The 23,720-nt window shown below is 41.6% G+C and overlaps 1 protein-coding gene across 1 annotated transcript; it reads left to right on the top strand.

Annotated features, from left to right (window-relative positions):
* Positions 1-1,306: 1,306 nt before the first annotated feature.
* Positions 1,307-21,272, top strand: LOC311104824 (annexin A5-like). The gene is made up of 11 exons (XM_084146751.1): positions 1,307-1,389; positions 2,852-2,946; positions 7,204-7,317; positions 13,180-13,270; positions 17,818-17,897; positions 18,234-18,284; positions 19,119-19,212; positions 19,436-19,531; positions 19,766-19,824; positions 19,964-20,086; positions 21,204-21,272. Exons 1-11 carry the CDS (start codon positions 1,377-1,379, stop codon positions 21,261-21,263), a joined length of 876 nt encoding a protein of 291 aa, XP_084002877.1. The 5' UTR covers positions 1,307-1,376; the 3' UTR covers positions 21,264-21,272.
* The last annotated feature ends 2,448 nt before the right edge of the window (positions 21,273-23,720 follow it).

Here is a 23,720-nt window from a genome sequence, read left to right as displayed (position 1 = left end):
TAATCCCCACACATAAATCTAAGAGGACTCCAATCACTCTGCGTTGGAAACTTGAAATAGAAAGACAGACAGACAGACATGCATGGTCTCTTTTGGTTGGTGTGACTCGCAATGGGTTTCAACCATTGAGTAAATACAGCCAAATGCCATCAATCTAACAGTGGATTGTCCCATAGTCCTATTTGCATTAGTTGATTACTGTTTGTACAGATTGCCTGTGTCTCTTTGCATTATTACTTCAATGCCTGCGGGAAAACAGAAGACATCTTTAATTGTTAATGAAAAAGCTAAGACACTAGCCTTTAATGTTCATTCACTCAGCATTAAAATATCTTTTTTTAACTTAGGTGTGTGGTAGTCAGTCAAGTTGTTGCCTCCTTCTGGTAATTCTACTAATTTAATTTAATGAATCCTTTCTCCAACCTTTTTGAGGTTATTCTGAACCATGTGAACTTGAATGTACTGTAGATCAAATCAAGATTGTCATTCCATTTTTCTGTTGTTGTTCAAAATAAAATGAATCCATCATCCTCCTCAAATTTTAAGTCACCAACCGCCACTGATGTAGTCTTCACCCCTCACCCACTGTATTTATTCACCCCTGGTCTTGTAATTCTAGTCGCTCCCTTATATCAATATCTTTAATGATTAAACATAGTAGAAGAATTGAATACCTTGTGCTGATAGCCTTTAATTTGACTCATAATGCCTCACCAACAGACAATGGCTAACATGTCAACCATTAGCTAAACATAGCTAACCAGCAGCAATCGCAATATGTAGCAGAATCGGACATTCAGTCGATTCAATTTGTGTGTGTTTTCGATCAGCACAAACCAGTAAATCTTGCTAAGTAGACAAAGAGATGCACAACAAAGCAAATTATATTTTCCTCAGAGATGGAAACCAAGTACAATTGAGAGAATTATGACTCTACATGACACAGGCTAGGCCTATCAATATGAGCTTGTATGTGTTTACTTCTGAGTTAGCATTGATAGCTAACATATATGTAGATTAACACAGACTAGATTACAGTAGCCTAACCATCTGGAAGGGACAAAATAAAGTATTACAACGTGTCTATTGAGACACACAGCTGCACAATATCCCACTATTATCCCCCTTCTGATGCTAAGCTTTCGGCTCTGCAACCAAACATGCTTGCTAGATTATAGTTTGATTGTGCAAAACATTTTCTCCCATGTCGGTCCCACAACAACACATATTCAGGAAATGCAGGCAATGTAAAGTATGTATTCTGTTCCTTCTGCTAATCAGTTGTTATTTCTTTCCCACAGGCTTCCTACAGAGGCAGTGTGAAAGACTTTGTCAACTTCAATGCCAAGCAGGATGCTGAGCTCCTGCACAAGGCCATGAAAGGCATAGGTGAGTTAGATGCACTTAAAGTTATACATATAATAATATATGCAATTTAGCAGACACTTTTTAAAGTGATTTACAGTACTGTGAGGGCATACATTTTAGTATGTGGCCCCAGCGGCAATTGAACTCATAAACCTGCCGTTTCTAGCTCTACACTCTTACCAACTAAGCCACATATGACCAGATATAAACTCTATCAGAGAAACTGCAAAATATGTAATTACACTGTAATAAACCAGTAACAAGTGGTATTTACAGAGTATTTACTTCTTAATTAAAAAATGTTTGCTTAGAAAAACTGCATTAGCTTGGTGTGCAGGCTTGTACTATAACTACCTGTACTTAAATATCTCATAAAATACTTTATTCCCCTGCAATTCCCCTGGCATAATGCCACTGTAATGGCATGTTTTTATGGAACTTCTTACTCTATCCATCTTAAGTGAGGGTTGCTAATCTATATTCTAGAGCTTCGAAGGCAGTGTTCAGCTCCAACATGATATGGAGAAAAAAATTGATTTTTATTTGGATTAGTTTTGCCTATTTGACCTTTGAACTTTGTTTCCCACTCAAATGACCTGGAATTCATCGCAGCAGTACATAAACCAATTGTCCCAGTGTTGTGATGCATTTGATGGCCTTGTACCCAAAAGACACAGCGTTGTAAAGAGGAAGGAAAGGGGAAGATGATCGTAAAATGGAGGCATATCTTTGAATTATAGCTTGATTTATCATTGGATCTCATAATCAATCTGAACTCTGCTTTGAACCAGATCACATTATAAGCTGGGACCTGCTTTATGGCATAATTAAGTACGGATAACAAATCTGTTTCAACGTTGCGCAAGAAATGCTGTGGCTTGTCTCAGCCCTGGTATTAATTGTTTTGCTGTACTTCAATGTTTTACCGCAGAGGTATTGATGCTTTTTAAAGGTATTGGTATGGATTGTTTGTGCATTAGTCCATTTGTCTCATCATTTCCCTGGTAAGAATAGGCGTATATGTTGATCTACTGCTTATTAAAGGGGAGTTCATCCTCTAGATGGGATTACATGGTGCCAATCTAATTGAGGTCTGTAGATTTTCTTGAATACATATAGCGTGGTCCGAGCCACATAGAGTTTGGCCAAGTTTGACACAGAACACCATGTTGTTGCCATTTAAACCACACTCTCTTTATGGAAAATGGACTCAGCTCGACATTAGACCAATTTTTGGGGCATTGAAATCACTGACAAACTTACATTTTTGGGTGAATCATCCCTTTATCGTTGAAAACGCAAACTTAACTTCCTTACTTGGTACACTACACCAATGTAATGGACAATGTGGTAACTAACTAGAGTTATTCCAAACTGTTAGGGGTGGCCTTGTTTTAATGAGTTCTGCAATTAATTATCAAGGCATGTTCTCATGTCACTGATTTAAGATCAATTCCTGTATGTTTGTCATCATGTTTGACAGGCACCGATGAGGACACCATTCTTATGCTCCTGACATCGCGCAGCAACAATCAACGGCAGGAAATTAAGGCGGCGTACAAGAAGGCCCACGGAAAGGTGAGACAGGAAGCTGATGACAGGCGACACGTATAGTCTGATTGATGCCTACAGATCATGTCACCAACCTCGTCATTCATCAGCCAAAACAAGCTGGTCTACCTTAGGGTTACTTACTGGAAAACAATTAGGGCGAACACCCTTACAAAAAAAAAAAAATCTAAAATTTGCAATTTCACATGTGAAATCACATTTTCACATTTGAAATAGCTGTTTTCACATGTTGAGTTTAAATGTAACACTTGACACCATATTTTCACATGTATTACATTTAGAGTTCACATGTTAACACCACCTTTTCACATGTGAAATTTGCAGTTTCACATGTTAAAAATGTCACCTGAAAATCAGATATGCAGTTTAACATGTGAAAAACATGCACATGTGAAAACACATTTGCTGTTTCACATGTAAAAAAACCAGTGAAAATCTCACTTTCACTTGTGGAATTGCAGATTCCCATGTGGGGTTGAAATAAAGTTATTCTCCTCACATGTGAAAAGATGGTGTTAGCATGTTGCAGTAGCAATGTTTCCATCGGTGGAATAAGGGTGACCACATCTAAAGAGCCCAATGCAGGACAAGGAAATTATTTTGCAGGACATTCGTGGAACAGTGGACAGGATATTTTTTGTAAATTGATGCAAAAAAAATTTTACGTTAAAAATATATATAATAACGCAATTAAATTAAACACCTCCCTCTTTCCTGCTATTTTCTCTATCTTTGGTTATGTTACCATGGCCTTTGCTTTCGCTGCCTTTGTTCCAGTTGCAAGTTTTGGCACAAGTTTTTCCAGCAACATAGCACCCTGTATCCCACTGCTGGTTTGCCTCTGAAGCTTAGCAGGGCCAGTCCTGGTCGGTCCCTGGATGGAAGACCAGATGTAGCTGGAAGTGGTGGGAAATAAACGTGAAAAAACACACGTGAAACTGAGAACCACATGTATCTGACTCCTGAAAATTGCAACATTGGTTTTTTTTTGCATGTGAAATTTTTCACGTTATGTGTTTTTTGTAAGGGCAGTTACAGTACACTATATGTTCTACTGTTACTAAAAAACTGTTTACCCCAAGTAGGGAAAGGGTGGCGGGGTTGGAAAGTAATAAAGGGGAATATATGTATAAAAAACATGGGGGATTGGAAGTGATACAGACAATTACATTGATGGAAGTTACAATCTATCTGCAATATTAAATTGATCTACCCCCCCCCACCCAAAAAAAAAAAAAAAAAAAAAAAAAGAGTAGAGAATATCCATCCACGTACTGCCAAATTGCTTTACTGTTACTCTCAGATTTGGGGTTTATTAGTACGGGCAGATTGGCATGACGGTATTGCAATTGCGCAGATGTCACGTAGCTAGCAGCACAGGGGCTGGGAGAGGTTTGTGACTTATCCATGATGAATAGCATCTGTCCAATACCTACAATATACAGTAGGCCCTCATGAGGGTTCTGAAATATTATACACCCACGCATGCCATAAGTTTCTCTATCTGCCACCCACCTACCCACCCACCACCCACAATCTCTCCCTCCCTACACCTCCCTCCTCCCCCTCTTCTTTCTCCTTTTCAATCTCCCTTTCATGTTGTTCTTTATTAATTTTCCCCCTCTCCCTCCCTTTCTCTCCCTCTCTCCCTCTCTCTCTCTCTCTCTCTCTCTCTCTCTCTCTCTCTCTATCCCCTGCCTGTTCAGATCAGTACACTTTTTTTCTCCCAAATCTATAATAAACAGCTAATAAAATAAATTCCAGACATACACTTCTGTGAGTAATGTATTGAAATGTCTGGTGGCTGATGCCTTATCATAAGAGGAAAGTCAATAATACATTTAGTTATCAGGGTGCCTCTCTCTCCAGTACACGTCTTAGGGGTGACTCAACTGATGTATTTTGGAGTCAACACTAATAAATTGAACTCTCTCTCATAAACCAAACGTTGGCTTACAATTCTATGCGCACAAGTTATCAAAACACCCGTTAATCATTCAAATGTATTGATTGAGCTCTTCTCCAAACAAACACTTCCTCCATTGTCAAAGTTTTCAGAATATTAATAATGAAAATTGTTAATCATGTAACTGTATTAATCAAGGTAATGATTTTGGCTCTGTAATCCTATGTCACGATCGTTAGACGGAGTAGACCAAGGCGCAGCGTGATGAACGAACATGTTTATTTATCGTTAGTGATAATACAAACAATAACCAAAACAACAAACGATACGTGCAGTCCTACGGTACAGACCAAAAGGAACAAACCAACTGGAACAAGATCCCACAACTATTGTGGGAAAACAGCCTCTATAAATATGGCTCCCAATCAGAGACAACAAGCAACAGCTGACACTCGTTGCCTCTGATTGGGAACCACTCTGGCCAACACAGAAATACAATACATAGAATAAACACACCCTGGCTCAACATATAGAGTCCCAGAGCCAGGGTGTGACAGTACCCCCCCCTAAAGGCGCGGACTGCGACCGCGCCTGAACATAAACAAACCAGGGGAGGGCTGGGTGGGCATTCCTCCTCGGAGGCGGTTCCGGCTCCGGGCTAGACCACCACCCTCCAATAATCCCCCCGTAGCGCCCCTGGTCCGGTCTGGCCCCGCTGGCTTGAGCTGAACTGGACATCGTAGGAGCGGATAGCTTCAGGTCCTGGTGTGGAGCAGCTGACCGGTACCTGACCAGGCACCGGTGACCCAGGCACGGGTTGTGCCGGACTGACGACGCACACCCCTGGCTTGGTGCGTGGAGCAGGAACGGGCCGGACCGGGCTGACGATGCGTACCCCTGGCTTGGTGCGTGGAGCAGGAACGGGCCGGACCGGGCTGACGACTCGCACCCCTGGCTTGGTGCGTGGAGCAGGAACGGGCCGGACCGGGCTGACGACTCGCACCCCTGGCTTGGTGCGTGGAGCAGGAACGGGCCGGACCGGGCTGACGACTCGCACCCCTGGCTTGGTGCGTGGAGCAGGAACGGGCCGGACCGGGCTGACGATGCGCACCCCTGGCTTGGTGCGTGGAGCAGCAACGGGCCAGACCGGGCTGGCGACGCACACCGTAGGCTTGGTGCGAGGAGCAGGAACAGGCCGGACCGGGCTGGCGACGCACACCGTAGGCTTGGTGCGAGTGGCAGGAACAGGCCGGGCTGGCGACGCACACCGTAGACTTGGTGCGAGGAGCAGGAACAGGCCGGGCCGGGCTGGCGACGCACACCGTAGGCTTGGTTCGAACTGGGTACACACACCACTGGGTACACACACCACTGGCCTTAAACGGGGATCAGGAACGGGCCGGACCGGACTGGCAATACACCTCAGTACCTCTCGCCGTGCCTCTACAACTTCCCTCCCTCCTCTCACCAATGGCTCCCGTAACCCGGTGGCCTTCTCTCCTCGTCTCCCATTTCGCCCTGTGGCAGCCTCCTGCTGCCCAGTCGCCCATGCCGTGTGCCCCCCCTAAACATTTTCTGGGGTTGCCTCTCGTCCGTCCGACGACGACACTGTTGACGCCGTTGCTCCTCTCTCGCCAGGGCCTTAATCTTAGCCCATGGCCCTTTGCCCCCGAGCATGTCCTCCCAGGACCACGATTTGCCCACCTGGGCCATCGCCAACCTCTCCAGCTCCTTTCCCGGCGCTTCCTCCCATGTCCAGGCTGCCTGCTCCTGGACACGCTGCTTGGTCCTGGTATGGTGGGATCTTCTGTCACGATCGTTAGACGGAGTAGACCAAGGCGCAGCGTGATGAACGAACATGTTTATTTATCGTTAGTGATAATACAAACAATAACCAAAACAACAAATGATACGTGCAGTCCTACGGTACAGACCAAAAGGAACAAACCAACTGGAACAAGATCCCACAACTATTGTGGGAAAACAGCCTCTATAAATATGGCTCCCAATCAGAGACAACCAGCAACAGCTGACACTCGTTGCCTCTGATTGGGAACCACTCTGGCCAACACAGAAATACAATACATAGAATAAACACACCCTGGCTCAACATATAGAGTCCCAGAGCCAGGGTGTGACATCCTAGATATACAAATGTAAAGGTCCAGAGCAAACACTTTTTCCATTGTTCAAAGATTTTTTTTCTTCTCAGGATCTTGTGAATAATTCAAATGTATCGATTGAGTAAGCAATTTTGGCTCTATTTGTTTAGATATTTCTTATTAAAAAGAGAAGTCTAACGGAAACACTTCTTCTATTGTCTAAGTTATCTTAATATTGACTTTATTTTTCCATAGGATCTTGTCAGTGCTTTAAAGTCGGAGCTGGGAGGCTTGTTCGAGACGCTCGTTGTGGCGTTGTTGACGCCTCCCATTTCCTATGACGCCTCCCAACTCCACAAAGCACTCAAGGTAAAGTACAACAATGTATAGTCTATGTTTGGTTATGGCTCCAAGAATAAGTCATGTATTGTGCAGTCAGACATGCAACTACATGTAGAATGAAGGTAAAGTACAGTTCAAGGTAAAGTGCGGCGGTGTAATTTTGTGTAGAACAGACTTACTTTTCTCTATGCATAATGACAAATTGTATGGTATTTTTACCATCAGGTATGTGCAGGATATTGGTCATGTGGCTATGATTATTTCAAGTGAATGTTAACATGTGCCAGCAGTTAATGGTCTTAAACCTTCTAGCTCTCCTGAAGTCTTTTCTTATTTCCTTGCAGAAAGCCAGTCCATTATAGGCTACAGTAATGAAGGTGTCCCACAATATGTGTGGCCATGTTTTTCACCTTCCGTGTAGCCTTGTTGGGTTTGTCCAAATTGTCATTGAATACTGTGGTACTTCTAAGCTTTGGCAGGGTCAGGGGTTAAGTTTACTGTCTCAATTGTAAGTGACTCACGAGACTTACCATGGTAGTGATGATGCACAGTGAATGTTCTCCCGTGATGCACCTCAGTAAATCAGGAAGTACAAGGTATCAATACACACTAAAGGGAGGCTTTCAAACACACTGTCTAAGTTGGTTTGTGTGGCATCAGCTTTGCACATATCAGGTGTAGGTATTACATGAATATTTATATCCATACATTGCACCCATATAATTACCAATATAATACGTTGCAGAGGTAGGGGAAAAGCACAGAAATTAATTATAAATGGATCATGTACGTGTATGTTTGTGGTTCGCTCAGAGCAACATAAGGGATGGTTTTGTAAGGTCACCATCCTTCTTTGATAATTCTGGTTCACATATTCTATTATGATATTACCCTCCTATTGCTTGCCTTACACTTTCCTGAGCTGGCTCACTGTTTCTCATGTTAGTGGTGGCTCTGATGGCTCAGTTGATTGGAGCATGGCCAGTCAGAGATGTTTGAATCTTGCATGGCGACTGTGTAGGTGATATGGGTCAGAAAATACTGATTGTTAAAAAACACACACACCCACACACACACACACTCACACACACACACACACACACACACACACACACACACACACACACACACACACACACACACACAGCACTGAACAAAAATATGAACGCAACGTGCAACAATTTCAAAGATTTTACTGAGTTACAGTTCATATAAGGAACTCAGTCAATTGAAATAAATTAATTAGGCCCTAATCTATGGATTTCAGATGACTGGGAATAAAGATATGCATCTGTTGGTCACAGATAACTGAGAAAAAAAACGTAGGCATGTGGATCAGAAAACCAGTCAGTATCTGATGTGACCACCATTTGCCTCATGCAGTGCGACACATCTCCTTCGCATAGAGTTGATCAGGCTGTTGATTCTGGCCTGTGGAATGTTGTCCAACTCCTCTTCAATGTCTGTGCGAAGTTGCTGGATATTGGCGGGAAATGGAACACGATGTTGTACATGTCGATCCAGAGCATCCCAAACATGAGTATGTGAGAATGCAGGCCATGAAAGAATTGGGACATTTTCAGCTTCCAGGAATTGTGTACAGATCCTTGCAACATGGGGCTGTGCATTATCATGAGGTGATGGTGGCGGATGAATGGCACGACAATGGGCCTCAGGATCTCGTCACAGTCTCTGTGCATTCAAATTGCCATTGAAAAAACATCAGCAAACTGCCCACACAACTGTCATCAGCCCGGAACAGTTAAAACCGGGATTCCTCCGTGAAGAGCACACTTCTCCAGTGGCCATCGAAGGTCGGTTACGAAGTCGGTTACGACGCCGAACTGCAGTCAGGTCAAGACCCTGGTGAGGATGACGAGCACGCAGAGGAGCTTCCCTGAGACAGTTTCTGACAGTTTGTGCAGAAATTATTTGGTTGCGCAAACTCACAGTTTCATCAGCTGTCCGGGTGGCTAGTCTCAGACCATTCTGCAGGTGAAGAAGCCAGATGTGGAGGTCCTGGACTAGTGTGGTTACACGTGGTCTGTGGTTGTGAGGCCAGTTGGACGTACTGACAAATTCTCTAAAACGATGGTAGAGAAATTAACATTAGATTCTCTGGCAACAGCTCTGGTGGACATTCCTGCAGTCAGCATGCCAATTGCATGCTCCCTCAAAACTTGATACATCTGTGGCATTGTGTTGTGTGACAAAACTGCACATTTTAGAAGGCTTTTTATTGTCCCAAGCACAAGGTGCACCTGTGTAATGATCATGCTGTTTAATCAGCTTCTTGATATGCCACACCTGTCAGGTGGATGGATTATCTTGGCAAAGAATAAATGCTCACTAACAGGGATGTAAACACATTTGTGCACACAATTTGAGAGAAATAAGCTTTTTGTGCATATGGAAAACTTCTGGATTCTTTTATCTCAGCTCATGAAACATGGGACCAACATTTTTATATATATATATATATATATATATATATATATATATATATATATTGTTCAGTATATACTTTGCCTTTAGAAAGTATTCATACCCCTTGACTTATTCCATATTTTGTTGTGTTACAGACTGAATTCAAAATTGATTAAATAAATAAAAGTCTCACCCATCTACACACAATACCACATGATGACAAAGTGAAACATGTTTTTAGATTTTTGTTACATATTTATTGAAAATGATATACAGAAGTATCTCATTTACATACAGTGAGGGAAAAAAGTATTTGATCCCCTGCTGATTTTGTACGTTTGCCCACTGACAAAGACATGATCAGTCTATAATTTTAATGGTAGGTTTATTTGAACAGTGAGAGACAGAATAACAACAAGAAAATCCAGAAAAATGCATGTCAAAAATGTTATTAATTGATTTGCATTTTAATGAGGGAAATAAGTATTTGACCCCTCTGCAAAACATGACTTAGTACTTGGTGGCAAAACCCTTGTTGGCAATCACAGAGGTCAGACGTTTCTTGTAGTTGGCCACCTGATTTGCACACATCTCAGGAGGGATTTTGTTCCACTCCTCTTTGCAGATCTTCTCCAAGTCATTAAGGTTTCGAGGCTGACGTTTGGCAACTCAAACCTTCAGCTCCCTCCACAGATTTTCTATGGGATTAAGGTCTGGAGACTGGCTAGGCCACTCCAGGACCTTAAGGTGCTTCTTCTTGAGCCACTCCTTTGTTGGCATGGCCGTGTGTTTTGGGTCATTGTCATGCTGGAATACCCATCCACGACCCATTTTCAATGCCCTGGCTGAGGGAAGGAGGTTCTCACCCAAGATTTGACGGTACATGGCCCCGTCCATCGTCCCTTTGATGCGGTGAAGTTGTCCTGTCCCCTTAGCAGAAAAACACCCCCAAAGCATAATGTTTCCACCTCCATGTTTGACGGTGGGGATGGTGTTCTTGGGGTCATAGGCAGCATTCCTCCTCCTCCAAACACGGCGAGTTGAGTTGATGCCAAAGAGCTCAATTTTGGTCTCATCTGACCACAACACTTTCACCCAGTTCTCCTCTGAATCATTCAGATGTTCATTGGCAAACTTCAGACGGCCCTGTATATGTGCTTTCTTGAGCAAGGGGACCTTGCGGGCGCTGCAGGATTTCAGTCCTTCACGGCATAGTGTGTTACCAATTGTTTTCTTGGTGACTATGTTCCCAGCTGCCTTGAGATCATTGACAAGATCCTCCCGTGTAGTTCTGGGCTGATTCCTCACCGTTCTCATGATCATTGCAACTCCACGAGGTGAGATCTTGCATGGAGCCCCAGTCCGAGGGAGACTGACAGTTATTTTGTGTTTCTTCCATTTGCGAATAATCGCACCAACTGTTGTCACCTTCTCACCAAGCTGCTTGGCGATGGTCTTGTAGCCCATTCCAGCCTTGTGTAGGTCTACAATCTTGTCCCTGACATCCTTGGAGAGCTCTTTGGTCTTGGCCATGGTGGAGAGTTTGGAATCTGATTGATTGATTGCTTCTGTGGACAGGTGTCTTTTATACAGGTAACAAGCAGAGATTAGGAACACTCCCTTTAAGTGTGCTTCTAATCTCAGCTCGTTACCTGTATAAAAGACACCTGGGAGCCAGAAATCTTTCTGATTGAGAGGGGGTCAAATACTTATTTCCCTCATTAAAATGCAAATCAATTTATAACATTTTTGACATGCGTTTTTCTGGATTTTTTTGTTGTTATTCTGTCTCTCACTGTTCAAATAAACCTACCATTAAAATTATAGACTGATCATTTCTTTGTCAGTGGGCAAACGTACAAAATCAGCAGGGGATCAAATACTTTTTTCCCTCACTGTAAGTATTTACACACCCTGATTCAATCTTTTGTAGTAGCACCTTTGGCAGTGATTACAGCTGTGAGTCTTTCTGGGTAAGTCTCTAGGAGCTTTCCATACCTTGATTGCGCAACATATGCCTATTATGTTTTTCAAAATTCTTCAAGCTCTGTCAAATTGGTTGTTGAGCATTGCTAGATAACCATTTTCAGGACTTGCCATAGATTTTCAAGTAGATTTAAGTCTAAACTGTAACTTGGCAACTCAGGAACATTCACTGTCTTCTTGGTAAGCAACTCCAGTGTTGGCCTTGTGTTTTAGGTCATTGTCTTGCTGAAAGGTGAATTCATCTCCCAGAGTCTGGTGGAAAGCAGACTGAACCAGGTTTTCCTGTAGGATTTTGTCTGTGCTTAGCTCCATTTCATTTATGTTTGATCCTGAAAAATGTCCCAGTCCTTAATGATTACAAGCATACCCATAACATGATGCAGCCACCACTATGCTTGAAAATATGGAGAGTGGTACTCAGTAATGTGTTATATTGGACAAAAAGTTAATTGCTTTGCCACATTTTTTTCAGTATTGCTTTGGTGCCTTGGATGTATTTTTTTGAATATTTTTATTCTTTACAGGCTTCCTTCTTTTCACTCTGTTAATTCGGTTAATATTGTGGAGTAACTACAATGTTGTTGATCCATCCTCAGTTTTCACCTATCACAGCCATTCAACTCTGTAACTGTTTTAAAGTAACCGTTGGCCTCAGGATGAAATCTCTGAGTGGTTTCCTTCCTCTCCGGCAACTGAGTTAGGAAGGACGCCTGTATCTTTGTAGTGACTGGGTGCATTGATACAACATCCAAAGTGTAATTAATAACTTCACCATGCTGAAACTGATATTCAATGGCTGCTTTTTTTTTTTTTTTTACCCATCTACCAGTAGGTGCCCTTCTATGCGAGGCATTGGAAAACCTCCCTGGTCTTTGTGGTTGAATCTGTCTTTGAAATTCACTGCCCGACTGAGGGACCGTACAGATAATTGTGTGGAGTACAGAGATGAAGTAGTAATGACAAAATAATGTTAAACACTATTATTGCACACATAATGAGTCCATGCAACTTATTATGTGACTTGTTAAGCACATTTTTACTCCTGAACTTGTTTAGGCTTGCCATAACAAAGGGGTTGAATACTTATTGACTCAACGCATTTCAGCTTTTCATTTTTAAATAATTTGTAAAAAAAATTGAAAAACATAATTCCATTTCAACATTATGAGGTATTGTGTGTAGGCCAGTGAAAAAAAATCTAAATGTAATCCATTTTAAATTCAGGCTTTAACAGCAACATTTGGAAATATTCAAGGAGTTTGAATACTTTCTGAAGGCACTGAAGTGCAGGAAAATTAAGCAAGTGGAGAAGTTTATATCATATACAGGCTTTTCTTTTGTAATAATGCATACTGTACCATGTCCACATATACTGAATTAAATAAAAGTGCTTGCTAGCTGGTTGTTACATAATGGCCAGCCAGTTATTGAGTATTGAGTGGCCTTTTCTGAGGGTCTCTGACTGTTCTTCCCCAGGGGGCGGGGACTGATGACGACGTGCTGATTGAGATCCTAGCATCCAGGACCTGCGCCCAGATTAAAGACATCGTCAAAGTCTACAAGAAAGGTGAGAGGTTGAATGTGTCATGACAAAACTTTGATAAATTGGACAAATTGGCTAAAGCTAAAGCGGAGACAGATTGTCTCCCAGAATGCAATATGGCCACCGGTCGTCCACATATTGTGGAACATTGCTTTGAATCTGAATGTCTGTCTGTTCCATTCTTATTCTAGAAGTTTCTCTCTCTGGGCTATGAAAGCAGTGTCTGATACCTTGCTTTCAACCAACAGCATTGAAGGAGGAAGGAGAGCTCTGTGACCTTGGTCTAGGACAGACAGCATTACCATGCATTGTTGACCACTAATGTAACCCAATGGTAGTTCTGTGCTCCCAACATCAAGCACTGTATTGGGGAACAGGTGGATCAGTGGATCACTGTATGATGGACAAGGCTAAACAAAGCCGAAATCATAGATATGTGGCATGTATGATGTTTGTAGGAGGGATAGGGCACTACAAAACCAATGCCATAGATATATGCAGGGGCGCAACTTTCACTGGGGGCGGGGGGGAACTAGCTAGATCACTGGGGACGGGGGGACAGGGGGGTGGGGGAGCTAGCTAGATAACGTTAGCTAGCTAGCTAGATCACTAACTTTAGCTATTATTTTTGCCTCAACCACACTAGACCTGAACCAAATGATGAAACCAGCTGCCAAACGATTGAAGACCGATATTCTTATGTTTTTTTCAGCGCAATGTGAGTTTTTATTAGTCAGTATAGCAATGTAACGTTATTGATCTGTCAGTTTCCCTAGCTAATTCCCTAATTTTCACACTGACATGGTATAAACAGCTCTACAGGCTTCACCGTCATGGTGCAGAGTCAGTACACAACGCTATGCTCATCATGTTTTAGCAGGATCAGATGGTGACAGGTGTCCCTGCACAGTCAGACAGCTAGGGAAGACAAGTCTACGGAGCTCAGGTGAATTTTGCAGTATATTATAACAATCAGTAAATTGATACAAAGTTCCATCTTGAGTTGATGGGTAGGCTACAGTCTGGGATCTGGGAATAATGGTAATTTCAATTATTGAACCATTGATTCTATCCATGGATAATATAATGTGTAAATGTACGCCAAGGTAATTCTTTGTCATGCCTCATCTAAGCAGGATCAGATAGTGACAGGTGTCTCATCAGGGTCAGGCAGCCAGGGAAGCCAGTCTGTGACAGTGCAGAGGTGAACTTTTGCAGATACAACACTTTATTCTCTCTGTGCAGCAAACACTGGACAAGCAAGAAGCTTCAAAGATTGAAACTATTTTAAGGCAGTCTGACAAACCTCTAAAGTTGATTTCCAAACTGTATCAAGGGTTGATAGTGGCTTTTCCCGATGACACAAAACATCTAAAACAAAAATGTGAGGAAGACCTGGGCGACACTATTGATGATGATGATTGGATACAGATATGTTAAATGCCCAGTCATGTTCATATAATCTCAGACATAAATTACTGTAGTTTAAGACCATCCATAGAACGTACTATATGACAGTGAAACTGAATATCATGCACTCAGAAAATGTATTCTGCTGCTGGAGGTGTAATGATCTTGTGAAGACTGGCTGAATTCTGGCAATATGTATGTTCTTTTATCTCAGCATGTCTACAGATTCTCCCTTCTTCCTGTTTTTGTTTCCTTGGAAATGTTGATACTGGTGACTGTTATCAGAAGAAACTGTGTAACCTAGGATTTATAGCGGCTAAGAAATGGAGTGCCATTAATTGGAAGGTTGGTCATCCTCCCACAATGGATGGAAGAAATTTAAAGTTATGTATCACTAGATTTGATTTATTACTAGATTAAGGGTATACTGTGCAACTTTCATAAGGTATGGATGCCTTATATGGAATACTGTAGGACAAAAGCAGTCTATTGAAAAAATGCCCACATCAGGGGAGATACCTATTTATGCAATCCGTAGCTGCTGGGCTGGTCAGTCCTGGCCCTGGGGGTCTGCCGTACTGTTGGTTGTCACTCTGGCCTTGGCCTAACACACCTGAAACCAATAATGAATGTTTCACTAAGATCCTAAAGCTGAGTGGGGTGTGTTGGGTTGGGGCGCTGCAGGGTCGTGGACCCCTAGGTGTAGGACGGGGTGACCCAGCTATATTGTGTGCAAGTAAAAAGAGCTCTACAGTACTATTAGGCCTATGATATGAATTACACTGAACAAAAATATAGTTCAGTCTTATCAATCACTTAAATATATTTAATAAGGATCTCTTACCTAGCTTGATGTCTGTGGACATTTTTGCTTACTTTTTGTTGTTCTAAATATAGATGGCTAGAAGGGCCATGGGTCATATTAGATTGTGTAGAAATGCAGGAAATTAGCTTTAGCTGCCCCCAAAAATGTGAGGATGAGTTATGTCCCCCACACTTCAAAACCCAAATTGCGCCCCTGGATATATGGTATGTTCCACAACTTTACAATTCCAAAAATCCATTATTGTCTTGGAACTAAAGGTGCTACCATGTAAGACAGAGTTGGCTGAACTCTGCATCTGGCTCACCCTTTACGATGTTCATAAAAAAAAAAATTATTGGATGGGCACCCAAGGGAGCTTGAACTTTCAAGCTCTCCCTGTAGATTTTGTGGTGACGTAGTGTCTCCATGAGTTACAGAACACTGAGCCAATCACGGCGCAACTAGAGAAGATTACCAACCCCTATGCTCTGTATTTTCCGCTGGCTGCCCCTCCACCACAAGAAGCAGTGAGCTAGGCTGAAACACCTGCTTTTCAAGAAAGCAAATAAGAGACCATGTTTGTATGCGGCTTTATTAACTCAATACATTTTTGTTTTACATTGTTTGCAAACTGAAATGTGACACGTATTAATGCCAAAATAACATGCAAAACAGACAACAGGTGGGGCTCAAAACAGAGCCCCACCTGCCCTGAATGAGGGGTTGCCACTGATCTCGAGCTTAACCCTCCCGTTGTCCTAGGGTCAAAATGACCCGCCACTGTGTTGAACCAACTTTATTTAATTTTTATATTTTTTGGATCATTTGTGAGAAGGAGGCAGTGATACTTTCTTTAAAGTCTCACTGCCTCCTTCTCACAAATGATCCCAAAAACATACAAATTAAATAAAGTTGATTCAACACAGTGGCGGGTCATTTTGACCCTAGGACAACGGGAGGGTTAAACAGAAGGGTTTTGATGGGGATTTTTTATTATGCTAATTACATTTCAGCGGAGCTTGGACATGACTCTAGGGGGTTAAGATGAATACACTTACTGTAAGTCGCTCTGGAGAAGAGCATCTGCTAAATTACAAAAATAAAATGTATGTAAATGTTTTACATATACATCTCATATTACTGTATTGAAGATTTTTGTAAAAATATTTTGTAAATATTGATGTCACAAATGAATCACTTGTACAGTTCTTTATTAAAATGTAGTTATTTGTTACATTTGACTGTGTAAAACCTAGCAGTACTACTTATTCTCTGAGTGAGGCTGATATATATTATTACTGTGTAAAACCTAGCAGTACTACTTATTCTCTGAGTGAGGCTGATATATATTATTACTGTGTAAAACCTAGCAGTACTACTTATTTCTCTGAGTGAGGCTGATATATAGCATTTTGCCAAAAAAAATATGACTATTTGTCTCTAAAATGAAACCATCAAGTGATAGATTTTAAACAAATACTTGTCTGTCATTGAACAACCCCATGCCATGATTAGATAGTGAAAAAACACACATTTCTTACTTTCTTTAAACATAAAAGCTAATATACCAACATTTCTGAAAAAGGATATATACCATTTTGGAATGAAACTCTTTAAATGAATTGTAAATGTACGCAAAAAAAAAGTTTTCAGTAAAATATAATTTATGATAATGCAATTCAATAAAACGCCTCCTCCCTCTTTCCTGCAATTTTCCCTATCTTTGGTAATGTTACCCTGGCCTTTGCTTTCACTGCCTTTTTTCCAGTTGCAAGTTTTGGCACGTACATTCCAGCAACATTACACCCTGCATCCCACTGCTGGTTTGCCTCTGAAGCTTAGCAGGGTCGGTCCTGGTCGGTACTTGGATGGGAGACCAGATGTAGCTGGAAGATGTGAAAAATAAACGTGTGAAACACAAATTCACATGAGGGACTCTTTCAATAATAATATTTATTTTTTATTTTTTACAGAAAACATGTGAAAAAAACATGTGAACACACGTGTCCGAAAACCACATGACCTGTCCGAAAACCACGTGTTTTTTTCTTTTTTGTAAGGGTGCTGCCTTGCTAACTCCTATGGTCATTATCACACCATTGTCACAGCTCAAACAGTTCTGGAACCAGGCTACTGGCCCAATAGGCCAAGGACGAGAGCCACACTGGCCATCTGAGATGGACACTGGAGAAGCCTGATCCATCTGTTACCCTGCTAATCAAATCCCCCTGGCGGAGACCTTCGGCTAAACAGAGCACGTCCAATCTGGGTCGATTTCTGCCATTAGCGACTATTGTCAGAGATAAGTGTAAGCAATCTTCTGATCTTCCCTTCTCTCTCTTCTCATCTTTCTCAGAGTGCGGTGGCAAGCTGGAGAAAGATATCACCGGTGACACTTCAGGCCCCTTCCAAAAGCTTCTAGTGATCCTTCTGCAGGTAAACGAAGGGAGAAGGATGACAGAAAGGGATGAGAGAGATATTTCCTTCTGATAATGAGAGTGCTTTGGTGATGTCATTATAAAGTCATGAGTGGTTAAGGAAAGGTGGGCATAGAGTGAGGAAGGAGGAGGGAGTGGCGCATACTGTATATCATTGTCCTCAGGTGGTTTATTGGTCTTGGTAACCTAACCGACCAGGTTTCCAGGTTGGGAGACACTCAGCAAATTGAGGTCACGAAAGGGTAGACATCTCTCTTCTCCCATGACGCACATACCGTCTCCCTTTCCTCTGTTCTTTTTTCTTCCCCTTTGCTCCTCTGTTTTCTTTGTGTAGGGGAGCAGAGCTGAAGGGGTGGAGGAAGACAGGATTGAGAAAGACGCAAAGGTAACGTAACCCTATGGGTGGCTAGTCTCCCTTTTAACAGTCCCCTGTAGCTCAGTTGGTAGAGCATGGCGCTTGCAACGCCAGGGTCGTGGGTTCGTTTCCCACGGGGGGCCAGTATGAAGATGTATGCACTCACTAACTGTAAGTCGCTCTGGATAAGAGCGTCTGCTAAATGACAAAAATGGATGATCGCTAAGTGATATGCTATAGCCAAGACATAATTACATTTAGTCTTAAGTGCTCAAATGTTAAAATGCTTAGGATATGGCTTCAAACCATTAGCATAGGCCTGAAGGACAAAGCAAGCTTCAAGGCAGTATCAGAGTCCTCTCTGATAAATGATCGACATGAAACATTTATTTAGGACATTTGCTAACTGGAAAGGAAAATTCCATGTCTTCAAAGCTATTTCTTTGTTGTTGTAGGTTTTGAGTTTTCATACTTGGATAAATATTGTAGGCTACAGTACATTTAATAATTACACATGCATGTATAATATAGGTCCCCTGAAGGTTCATTTTGCCTTTTTTCATCCACTCCATTGACCATGCCTTATCATATTCAGTGAAATTCAGTGACCGGCTCTAAAACATTTACATTTCTTATTGGATCATTGATCAAACATTGTAACTCTGTGTTACTGTGTTCCACTGCAACTAATAGTGGTTGTTATAAACAGTTGATAACATAAGATATTCTGAACACCAATGCCAGGATCTGAGGCAAACACATACCACATAATAACATTGCTCAGTGTGATAAACTGTTATCAATGGAGTACGTATATTTGTGTGTTTGTGTGTGTGTGTGTGTGTGTGTGTGTGTGTGTTTCAGGAACTGTTTGCTGCTGGCGAGGGGAAGGTTGGCACAGATGAGGAGAAATTCATCAACATCCTGGGCAACAGGAGCCATGAACACCTTCGCCTAGGTGTGTGTGTGTGTGTGTTAAAATTCCTCCCAAGGGCAGGCTTTAGCTTTTAGTGCTTGCTCTTTTGTCAGCTCTGGGATTCTAGGTTTTTTATTTCCACTGTATAATTGAGTGATTATGGCCATTTTGTTCAATCATAAAAACAGAATTGCGTTCTGCACTTTTATTGTAACATCAAATAACATCACATTCTTATTTGTATTTTGTTGTTTTTCATTGTAAGTGTTTGACGCCTACAAGAAGCTGTCTGGCAATGATATTGAGGGCAGCATTGAGGGCGAGACTACTGGAAACCTGGAGAACTTAATGCTGGCTGTTGGTAAGACTTTACAATGATGTTAAGCAAGACACAGTAAGGTAAAATATATATATATATATTATAAATATACAAAACTAAAATATAACACGCTTAAAGAATGGGATTTCTCTATTGCATTTTGATAAATCAAACCTAAAAACCCTATCAGTCACTTATATACTGTACATATTGCATACATGCTGTATATTGAAACATGAATTAATCATTTGGGAATGCCATCTTTCTTTTCCATAGTGAAGTGTGCTAAGAGTGTCCCAGCCTACTTTGCAGAGTCTCTCAATGGGTCTATGAGGGTATGCTCTTTGTGTTGTCATCGATCATTCCGTGGAGGATTTGCGAGAACGTTTGAATTGCCATCGCATCTCTCCAAAAAGGATTCAGTAGGTTAGGTTTAGGCATTTGTAATTGTGATGTCTATTGTTTATTTGTTAGTGTGCTGGCACTGATGACCAGACTCTGATGAGAATCATGGTGTCCAGAAGTGAGACAGACATGCTGGACATCAGAGCCTGCTTTAAGAAGATGTATGGGGCCTCGCTCTACAACACCATCCAGGTACAGAGGGCAAGTCTCTCCTCTATCCATTCTGGTACAATAGGCTAGTCTCCCTTTTATCTATTCTGGTACAATGGGCTAATCTCTCCTCTAACCATTCAGGTACAGTGGACTAGTCTCTCCTCTAACCAGGTACAGTGCACTAGTCTCACCTTCATCCCAGACGACTAACCCTAATAATCCACCTCTATACCCAGCTACCACCTCTCCAGTGCCACTAAAGTCATTAGATACATTTTTGTCACACGCCAATACACTGTGATGTCACCTGAGTAACAGGTCCATTATTCCACCTGCCCCAGCCACATGATCCCAAAATAATGTAACGAGTTGGCTACTGTGACAAACTGTTGCTCTCCTGAGTATCCTCCTAGGTTTTTAGCTAATGCGTATCTGTATAGGAAGAATAAAATACCTGGTTTCAGCCCCAGTAACATGGGAGATGTCAGATATCACAGAGGGCGTACTAGACTGGTGTAACGCCAAATGGATAGGACCAGTACATACACGCAACCTCCTGTCATGTGTCCTTATTTCCAACCTCGCAATCTACAGCCTACATCATCTATTTATGACACTGTCAACTCTGTAAGTATTACAGTATTCTCAACACATGACTCAGCATGACATGCTCTCTGCCTTGGTAATAATGAGCAGCCTTCCTGCTCTGAGTTGCGTCAGGTTGACAATGTGCAGTATGACAGTCCCCTCATTTATACAACTGATGTACAACACATTTGACACAACATCCAATGGATGTTGTTTACACAGCTGTGCCACTAGAGATCCTGGTTCGAATCCAGGCTCGGTCGTAGCCGGCTGCGACCGGGAGACCCATGGGGCGGCGCACAATTGGCCCAGCGTCGTGCAGGGTAGGGGAGGGAATGGCCGGCAGGGATGTAGCTCAGTTGCTAGAGCATGGCGTTTGCAACGCCAGGGTTGTGGGTTCGATTCCCACGGGGGGCCAGTATGAAAAAATAAAAAATAATGTCTGCTAAATGACTAAAATGTAAATGTACAAACTGAGTCTATGTAAACCCATAGGCTGCTTGTCTGTATGGTAGTGCTGAATGTATCTTAAATGCCAATTTGTGTTTATTTGTTTACTCATTCACAGGAGGACACCGCTGGGGACTACGGAAAGGCCCTGCTCTACCTTTGTGGAGGAAATGACTGAGGCGCTTTTTGATTATGTGCAACGATGGCGCTGTATGATGATGTGTTATGGAGTGGCAATGGGCTGCACTTGATACTCTGTCTGTCAATTATAATTAATTAACACTAGATTTTATTGGCTTCTGTTCGACGATTGGCTTGAGTTACCACTTCATTGTATTGGCTATGTATCTTGATTGCCCACATTCAACACATATTGAACTCAACAGTGCATGCCCTGTTTTTTCCTATATTGTTCAAATAATCAGCCCATTCTTTGACTCTAAGGCTGCGTTTACACAGGCAGCCCAATTCTAATCTTTTTACACTAATTGGTATTTTGCCCAATCAGATCAGATGTTTTGTGAATAATTGGGCAAAAGATCAGAATTGTGATGCCTAATGGTCATGTGAACTAAACTATGCTTTGTTTTGTTAAACATGTCCAATTTCATGGAATAATAAGAATAATATTGCTATATCAAATTACTTTGGGGTTCTCTTCTTTATTGTTACTTAAATCAACATGCTATCCTACTCTATCTTGATGAATGCCTTTATGTGTCTATGGGAGTTAAATATACAGATGTAGGATCTTAATTTGATCACTCTTTTGTTGCTGAGAATTTCCCTGCACAGCAGGAAATACAAACTTCTAGTGTATTCAAGGTTTCAAAAGGCTTCTAAAGTTTGTAATTTCCATTTTAAAATGTCAGACTTGATTTATCCTAACGAAAAATGTATCAAACCCTACAAAAAATGTACATAAATTATAATCCACATATTAATTCAAATGTTCTGTTGCTGCAGGATTATTTTCCTGCTGTAGCAAACTGACTCAAATAAATATCCTACATCTGTAGGTCGTTGCTGTTCAATTATTAAAAGGATAATGTCTACTATGATGTTTCACTCATGAATGACGTATGAAGTGGTGAATTACAACAGGAGTGTCAATAAGTAATGATATGCAATTAGCTATGCATGAACACTTGGGCAGATATACAAGATATCAATCGCCTCTAAAGCCTTGTTCACACTGCAGGCCTTAATGCTTAAATCAGTTTTGTTTTTCAAATCAATTTTGGAATACTGACTGTCCAAACAGCAAGTTACCAGTGACCAAATTGGATTTCTGTGTGTTCAGACAGAAGTCATTTACTGACATGCCTACCCTAGTTGTCATAATAACGACGGGTGTGTGCACTGTGGAGTAGGCTGATTGGTGGTGGTGCGCTGCTTCCTATCACTCAGAAGTTATGTAGCAAGCTAAGGCGACAAAAATGCCTGCCATGGACATTTCCCAGTTGCTTTGAATGTTCAGAATCATAGTGTAAGAACATGTTTAAAGCCTCAAAGGATAATATGATCCAACTTTCAAAACTAGTCATTTTTGGCTAGCCACAGCAGTCACTAATTTGTTTGTGAACAATTAACAAGCTAGTTAGCTACCACATGTTCTTGTCAAAACTGTCAACAGAGTAGTTAGCAAGCAACAAAATATGCCAATAACAGTCTAAAAACCACTTGAGGGCAAATAAATCAGATTAGACTGTTTAGACTCAAGTCACATGGCCAGGAATCTGATTTCTATCTGATTTCCAACCACCTACAAAGGTGGTTTGAAATGTGGCTTGAAATATCTGATTCCATGTCCTTTTTGGCTGTTCAGATTGCAGGAAAAAGAACAGATTATAATCAGATATGCAAAGAAATTGGATTTGAGTCACTTCAAACTGCCAATGTGAGCAAGGTTTCAGGGCTCTATTCAATCCGTATCATGGAAGTTCAGCGTTATAGCGTGATAGAAATTTAAAGGCAATGTTCCTGCTTTAGCGGAGACTGCATCCACGGTAAATTTAAATATGTTGGCTCAATCAGAAATTACCTTTACATTTCTATCCTGGAATCTGTAACGCTTCAGCTTTCCAGATTGAATAGAGCCCTAGAATGAGTACTGTATATCTCCATGACATAGTAACTCATCATGTCATATCTAATTGGCTGTCGAGTCCTTGGTGCACAAGTCGTGAAAATGGCTGTTGAGTCTTTGGTGATATTGATATTCTGCCACTAGATGGCAGAAACGCACAAAGCCTACTGGATCTCCGTATTTCTACCATAGTAGTTAGGTTGTAACATGTAGCCTACTGTAGTTTGGTCCTGTATAGGCTAAAAACTATATTATTCGAAGCATGTGCACGTTGTTCTCACATACTAACAAAACAGATAGACACACCACAAAAATACTCTCATGTTCTGAAGGTTTGGTTGTCATTAAACCGGGGGTTAATTCATGGTGGTGAATAAAAAAACTAATGACTTTAGTTTTTAGTGCACTTCAAATGGCAAAAGAAATTAGGAGTAGAGAATGTTTGTAATGAGACAGTAATAGCCTCAGGTCTAGCCTGGAGAAACAACCCTATAATAACCATTACATAACCAGGGGCTGCCAGACACTTTCATATTATGACACCAG

Source organism: Coregonus lavaretus, assembly GCF_964263955.1.
Source record: "Coregonus lavaretus genome assembly, chromosome: 29".
In the NCBI taxonomy this organism is placed as follows: domain Eukaryota; kingdom Metazoa; phylum Chordata; class Actinopteri; order Salmoniformes; family Salmonidae; genus Coregonus; species Coregonus lavaretus.
Note: the sequence above shows the minus strand (reverse complement) of the source record. Positions and strands in the feature narration are given on the sequence as shown.

Coding starts and splice junctions, on each gene's coding strand:
- LOC311104824 (XM_084146751.1), top strand. Junction 13,271..17,817: donor CGTCAAAGTCTACAAGAAAG/GTGAGAGGTTGA, acceptor CATCTTTCTCAG/AGTGCGGTGGCAAGCTGGAG. Junction 19,213..19,435: donor CCATGAACACCTTCGCCTAG/GTGTGTGTGTGT, acceptor TTTCATTGTAAG/TGTTTGACGCCTACAAGAAG.